This window comes from Arachis ipaensis, chromosome B06 (assembly GCF_000816755.2).
Source record: "Arachis ipaensis cultivar K30076 chromosome B06, Araip1.1, whole genome shotgun sequence".
Lineage (NCBI taxonomy): Eukaryota > Viridiplantae > Streptophyta > Magnoliopsida > Fabales > Fabaceae > Arachis > Arachis ipaensis.
Window position 1 is genome coordinate 130,556,225 of NC_029790.2, and position 7,833 is coordinate 130,564,057.

The 7,833-nt window shown below is 30.3% G+C and overlaps 1 protein-coding gene and 1 long non-coding RNA gene across 3 annotated transcripts in view; one reads left to right on the forward strand and one right to left on the reverse strand.

Annotated features, from left to right (window-relative positions):
• LOC110263601 lies at positions 2,195-4,431 on the forward strand. Of its 2 annotated transcripts, XR_002349453.1 has the most exons (4): positions 2,195-2,334; positions 2,667-2,858; positions 2,949-3,048; positions 3,806-4,431. It is a non-coding gene; the product is annotated as an uncharacterized LOC110263601 (long non-coding RNA). The 2 variants fall into 2 exon arrangements; XR_002349452.1 differs by lacking the exon at positions 2,195-2,334 and having other exon boundaries at positions 2,378-2,858.
• The window catches only part of LOC107647640 (wall-associated receptor kinase 5-like), a 7,818-nt gene continuing 4,852 nt past the window's right edge, over positions 4,868-7,833 (reverse strand). The window contains exon 2 of the mRNA XM_021105704.1: positions 4,868-6,129. Within this exon, the coding sequence (XP_020961363.1) occupies positions 4,944-6,129 (1,186 nt within the window). The 3' untranslated portion in view covers positions 4,868-4,943. The remainder of the gene's footprint in view (positions 6,130-7,833) is intronic.

Below are 7,833 nucleotides of genomic sequence, written 5' to 3' on the forward strand. Positions count from 1 at the left end.
TATCAAGCATGAATGAACTGTAATATATTATCTTCAACCATTTTATTTTCAAGACAGTAAAACCAAAAAGCATAAAAAAAAAAGTTTTTAAGTGATAAAACACATTTTTCACAGAGATCATAAAAAACCCCAAAACACAGCTTCTACAATACATTATCATTACGATTTGACACAGTATGAATCCTAAAGCTGTTATTGAAGGTATGTTAACTTGTGTTCATCATCAATGAGTATAAACTCTCCAAACCAACTGGAATTTAAAACCATCAAGTTTGACATTTTGTCTTTCCTGTAATCAAAATTAATATCAACACCTAAAATCATAATTTTTCAATGCCTCAAAGAATTGAGATCTACTGATAGTGCAATAATTTCACCAAAGAAAGTAGAAAAAGTGCAATTAATCAAATAAGAACAAAAAATACAAAGAGCATTATACATAAGATGATTTTCGTTTATAAATGCACTAAAAAATTTTGTAAAAAAATATGAGTTCCCTTATATCATTATTATAAGATAAAGGTGAATTACTCTTAATCAATCCTATTTTTCTATTTTTTTGAGTTCAATTCAGGTCTCAGGATATAACGTGAAAAAAGAGGATGACCATAAAAAATTACCTCTATTGCTATTCAAGCAAATCATAAGGCAATGAAAATTGATTAATCAGAGGGTAGAAACAGGATATTAAAGAGAAATCATAAGCATGATCCTCACCAATAAAAATATTTTGATAACTAAGGATTTGTTTTGGTGGTAGTCAAAATTATAAACAAAATAAATAGTGACAAAAATATTTATCCATAAAACAGACGACATCCACATATCTACATAGACTTAGCCTGGAAAATAAAGTTTAAAATTTTCCATATAATCTAATGAAACCCAAAATAAAATATCATCCATCATAACTCTGAAACTACCATAAAGACTATAAGAATAAAAGAGAAAAGATATATTCAATCATCTTAACTAAGCATCACTTTCAGGAAACATTTTTTTCTCAAACTCAATTATATCTATAGTTCAAATCTCTGAAAATTCGGGTGCTAACCAATCTCAAATGTTTTAGCCAATAAATCAAATAATAATAAGAAGAAAATCTGAATGTTATAATAATAAGAGGAAGAAAAAGATTCTGCAATAACTTAAAAGAAAAACTTAATCCAAAAAATTGGCATCAATAGCACATCTCCTTTGATTTTTATGTTTGACAATAAGTAGTAATTTCACTAATTTGTATAGCAACTGAGAGAAATAACACAATCACAAATTTAAAAAAAATGAAAGCAATGGATGCAGTAAGTAAACTACAACAATTCCAACTAACTAATTATCTTACAAAATATTTTGAAACAATTAAATACCTTTTAGATAATGAGAATTAGCACCTATTTCATGGTATTTAGAAATTAGAATGTAATAGGCAGTAGATAGAAAGAATGGGTCCTACTGAAAAAAATTCAAACCAACAATTAAAAAGGTAGAAGAATTCAAGTCTATTGAGACTTTACACCTGAAAAAGATTTTCTTTTTCAAAACAAAAGAAAAAACTACTCTTCAGAAAGTAAAGGGTAAATTGCTCTCATTGTGCAATTAAATATAATAGTATTGAACATTGGATATTATGAACATATGTGGCCAACAACAACTACATTGCACCTATGCATTTTTTTGAATTTTTTTTCAAAAAATAATGAGCAAATATTTATGTTGGGGAGTGTTAGGGGAACAATGAAAATTTTGAATAACATGAATAACCACCAATCAAATGAAAATACACTACGCCCTAATTTAATACTACTAATCAAATTTACTCTTTTAACCTTATTAATTCACATTGTTTACACATTGTTCAAAAATCTTGTTGGTTACCTATACTTTTCCATTTATGTTTTATGATAAGCGTAGTTAAGAATTATATTAGATATGTAAAATTGTGCTGGCGTTCTTATTTCTCTTTCTTTTTCTTGCCCACACATAATTTGCGTGTTTAACTTGTACTAATAACTACATATCATAAGGCAACAAAATTAAAAAGCACCATTTTTTTATAGTTATAAAAAAATGACTTGACACATTCTATATGTAAAGAGCAAATAACTTTTAATTGCATGAGTTTAGTTAATAATAATGTAAAAATAATTAAATAAGATCAGAGTAATGTAGTCTTAAGAAAAACATCAATAAAAGATAGTTTGATCAAATGTGGAGTATTTCACTGTACTTTTTTTAAAGTCTGAAATTTGTCTGTGATGTTCAAATGTAAAGTTCTACCAGATCTTGAAAGGAAATTATCTGTAATGAATACCCACGGAAACTCCTAAAAACTCGGTATATATTTGTGAAAAAGCAGAATCAGTCATAAAATCTAAACATGTTTTGTTACATAACCTATGCTAATAGTTCTTATATTTGGAATGGAAGTAGTGCACTGCATTCTGAATTCATGAAACATAGGCATTAATCATGTGGAAATGCAATAATACAGCTATATTTCACTGTCATCACTTGTAGTGTTCTGTTAAACAAAATATCTTTACTATGAAACCCAGTACAGCACATAAACTTGGGGCAGAATCAGTTGTCTTTAATTTGGATTCATTATGAGGTGGTTTAGGAGTGTATTTTAATTTTCTCTATGTTTTCTTTTTGTATCTTTGTAGTGGCTGGACTGCTAAACCTTCTTCCCCAAGGTACCATCGGTGCTATTTCTGCTCATTCAGAGGAAGACGATGACACTGGGCTCTCTGTTTCGTCTCGTCTGCCAGATTTGCTCGCCATCTCCTCATACTCCTGCGTGGTTCAAATCTGCTGCAGCTATATAGATTCCTGATGATGATATTGGACTTTATGAGGTTAGTTTATGGTGTATCTTTTATTGGATTTCCTCAAGCGAGGGATCGATATCGGACTTACTTGGGCCTGAGACCTTCCGCATTCCCCAGGTTGCCAAGAAAATCGAAGACTTAGTATGGCTTCGCCATCTCGAGGATCCTCTTGCTCCTCCTTACTCTTCTCCTTCTTGGCCTCAACCTCGGTACCCAGGTACACAAACATGATAAATTTTTATTGTTTTTCATTTGGGGTGTGCTAATATGTGCCTAATTCGATTTGGAATTCAGCTTTATGAATTGGGTATTGTTTGAAATTGCTTGAAATGTTAGGGGGCAAGCTGCAACTTAGTTAACTCTACTGTTGGCTGTTTTCAATTGGATTCCTTCATTATTATGGTTATTATTATCAAAAGGTTTAATTAAACTTGAATTAGTTCTTGAGCTTGAGCTGCACCTTAATTTCCAGTGATATGAGCTCAATCATGGGAATTGAGTTCACTTTTCATTGAGGTGGTTCTATTGACGGTTTGTATAAATAAACATAAATCCATATCATTTGGTTAGGTGTGCTACGCGTTATATTATATTAGGTGGATTTGTCATTAGTTGTTTCCTTCAATGGTTTTTTGGCTCTTTGTTGAAGTGAGCCCATATTGACTTATATTTTATACTGGAAGGTATTTTCCTCCTTTGCCGTTGCTGTGATCAATATTCAAACTTCGGGGATTTGATCAATATTTAAAGGAAATAATGCTTAATCTCGGCCCAACCTTTATAAAAGCTGTGGAATTTGATCTGTTTAACATCTTACTATAATTTTTTAGTTGAGTTTCCATCATAATTTCATTATAATGCTTTATATGATTCCTTTAGTGCGTATTGCATAAAAAAAATGGGTTTCTTCATTTATGTCATACATTCATAAGGATACCAATATCCTTGTTACATTCATTTGATTGGTGATACAGTTGGTCAGTCCCTTTCTACAAGACCAGATATCATTGGTGTTGAGATGTCCAAGGTTAGATTAAAAACTGCATGTCTGTTGCTATTTTCTTATTGGTGGACATTTCTTTCTAGCAATGGATTCCAAAGGAAGGGGCAATGAATTCCAAAGGAAGGGCTTATTACTGGTTATGAGCAGTCATAATCTCTTGTTGGATGAAGATAATACATGGTTATAAGTCAAATTATCAGTGACTTGGTGTTAAGTATGTTCTTTAGCAGTAATGCTAATTTGAGTGTAAAAAGGTATTTTTGTTTTCTATCTTAGACTCGTACAGTATCTACCTCTGACTCTGCTGAACTCTCTTTTTTGGGCCATGTACAAGTACAACATAATTCCATTTCACTGTGTTTGTAATGCTATTTACATTTTAAGATTTTGAAGTTTGGATAACTGTCTTGGCAATTTATTCCTATACTTTCTTCTTGGCGTCGTCTCAGAATTGTACTTTTTCTTGTGAGGCCTAAAGCATGTGCTTCTATATATAAGCTTAGAAAAGTGAGGCTTGGTTCAGTTTGTTATAGAGTGAGAAGCAAGGTTGTTGCATTATCTTGCTATATATAAGCTTAGACTCTAGAATCAGAATGTACACATCTTTCAATTAATTCTAATTCTAATTCTAATTCTCTTTCTCGATTACTCACGCATTGCTTCATCTCCAAAACTCCAATATGGTATCCAGAGCCATAACTTGATCAAGATCATGCTCAATTTTTCTTGTTTTTATTTCTCCAAATCAACCTTCTGTTTTGCAGCAATAATCATGGCACTTCGTCTATCAAATTCAACACCTGCATCCAAGAACGCTTTCGTCCCAATCCAAGATAAACTTCATGAAGACAATTACACAACATGGAGGATCACAACGTGGAACGCTTTTAAGTTTTTTAATTGAATTTTTTTCTAAAAAAATATATTCAAATATTCAATGAATATTATAATTTGTAATATTTATTGTTCTAACTATAATTTTTTTTTTACACATTTCACCGTTTATAATATTCTAACTTTTTTACAATTATAACTTTTTTTTTAACCTATTTTTTTGTCATCCTAATAACAAACTTAAAAATAATTAATATAAATAACATTTTCACCTATCACCTTTCATATGATAAAGACAATAAGACTTCTTCATCATTGGTAATACTATCATGTCTTTTTGGAGATTGGGTCTCTTCAAAATTGTTGTCCGCATTATTGACCCATTGTTGCTGTGACATTTCCCTTATTCCTTCCAATTTCACTGCCACTTCCTTCATGTATGGTCTCTCTTCCCCTTTGAGTCTCAAACACTTTGCAGTAACATCAGCAACTTCCACAATCTGCTGCTTGTTATCTTCATTCAAGATTCCAACTTGAAGAGCTTCAAACAAGCGATTCTCCTTCAGGCAAGATAGAAAGTAGATAGCAAGATTTTCCTTCCCTTCCGGCCTCTCAAATGAAAGAGCTTTCTGTCCTGTAAGAAGCTCTGCCAGCACAACGCCAAAGCTATACACATCGCTTTTCTCGGTGAGTTGGCTGGTTTGCATGTATTCTGGATCCAAATAACCAAAAGTTCCTTGGACCATTGTAGCCAATGCAACTTGATCCCGTGGAATGAATCTAGAAGTTCCAAAGTCAGAGACTTTGGCAGTGAAATCTTCGTCTAAGAGAATGTTGACACTCTTAACATCTCCGTGGACAATTGGTATGGAAGCAGCTGAGTGATGATATGATAAAGCTCCGGCTGCCTCTGCTGCAACTCTCAGACGATTTTCCCAATTGAAATTATTTCTCTTGTTTTCATTATGGATAAAATCGAAGAGTGTGCCATTGCTTACAAACTCATAGACAAGAAGAGGGACTTCTGTTTCTAAACAGTAACCCAAAAGCTTCACCACATTTCTGTGGTTAATTTGGGACAAAACAATAACCTCATTGATGAATTGCTCAACTTGTGTAGGATTAACTGTTTTGGACTTCTTGATGGCAACAACTTTGTCATTCTCTAGAAGTCCTTTGTACACTGCGCCAAAACCTCCCCTGCCAACGACTAGGTTGTCGTCGTAGTTGTTGGTGGCCTTCTTCAACTGTTCGGTAGTAAAAATTTTAGTAGTATGAGAGGACTCTTCTTTTGTAGAGAGTTGTTGTGGCAAAATAAGACCACCGTTTTGCTTAAAGAATTTCTCTTTTAGTTTGGTGAGTTTTCTCTTTTGGTACGTTAAGTATAGAAAATCAATCCTCACCAAAATAGCTATGAATCCTGCTCCACTTGCACTTGCATGTAATGTGTTGGACACAATTCTTTAATTTTTTTTTTTTACAAAATGGAGTATATCTTGTCTTTTCTGATGCTATATATACATTAGAATAGAATAACAACTATTTATTATTGAAATACAAACTGATATCTACAATTTTATTAATATAAAATAAAAATATGAAATATTTTACGCATTTAAATAAAAATATCTGACTAATTATTTATAAATGTAAACGTAATTAAATTTCTTACCAATGATAATACGTGGAAGGAAATTTTTCTTGTGGCAACCGTCTTCTTTGGTATCATTTCCTGATTGTTTCTTGGGACAAAAGCACCGATAGGATCCAATTGTATTAAGACAATTATTGTTAGTTAGACATGTATGATTTCCCACATCACATTCATTAATGTCTGCAGTAATAGAGAAAAAAAATTGAAGTTGTCAAAGAAAAGATAATAAAATAAAAATAGATGAATGTTTAAAAATTAATCAAATTATTCCTTATATAAATTTTTTTTATTTTTTCTTCATAATATTATATTTAAATTATTTTTTGATAGTACTAATTTTAATATTATTCCTTAATAAATTATTTCTTTTTTTTTTATTGTTTTATGTAAAGAGAATTTTATTTATTAAAGTCTAAAAATAATATTAAAATTAGTACTATAAAAAATATTTTAAATTTAATATTATGAAGAAAAAAAAAGAAATTTATATAAGGACTAATTTGATCAATTTTTTTAAAATTTTAAAGATGAAAATAACTTACATATAAACTTTCAGGGACTATTTTAATTTAAAATAATTTTTTTACACGTCAAGTGACACGTGGTATGCTAGGTGTTACTGATCTGACACGTTAACCAATCATATTGTGACACGTGACATTAACTTGTCACGCTATCATGCCACATAACACTTAACGTGACACGTCATCAACCATTATCATCTAACTAACGAAAGGACCAATTTGACTTATGTTTTATCTTTTAAGAACTAATATGACTAAAAAAATCTTTTGATGACTAATTTGAAGAACGAATAATTTTTTAGGGACGAATTTGACTATTAATTCATAAAAAATATAAAATTACTCATATATATATATATATATATAAACAAAAATATTATAAGTTTGATTTTCTTTTACATAGGACAACTGGTTAAATCTACTATACTGTTTTTACTTTTTATCCAAAAAAAAAAAATTCTACTATATTGTTGAAGCAAAGTAGATCGGCAATAAATGAAGCATTGAAATCTAACTTGACTGACAATAATGTCACAACTAAAGAAAACAATATCCTCCTTCATTCGTCAACAACATTAATTAATAGTAAGAATAATCATCTGCTACCCTCTCCATGCCCTTCAAGTAGGGTCCTTGCTCCATCAAAAATTTGTCATTTGTTGTGATAAGAATATTTTCTCATATTTTACATGGATATCTATTTTTAAAGATGATTGTATTTAATATAATTTGAAAAAATAAAGTCTTATACATATATAAATAGGAGTATGGATTGAGACTTTGAATACACACAAAAATAATAAATAATTCTCTTTTTTTATGTTACAATACTTCTTTCTCTTTTTTTATATTTTTTATTTTATATTTGTTACCTCTTATTTATTTATTTATTTAGTTATTTTATAACACGTTATCAGCAAAATTTAAAACATGTCTTATTATTTATGCAGCAATTCATTTGCAATAAAATTTAAATTTGAATGGTTT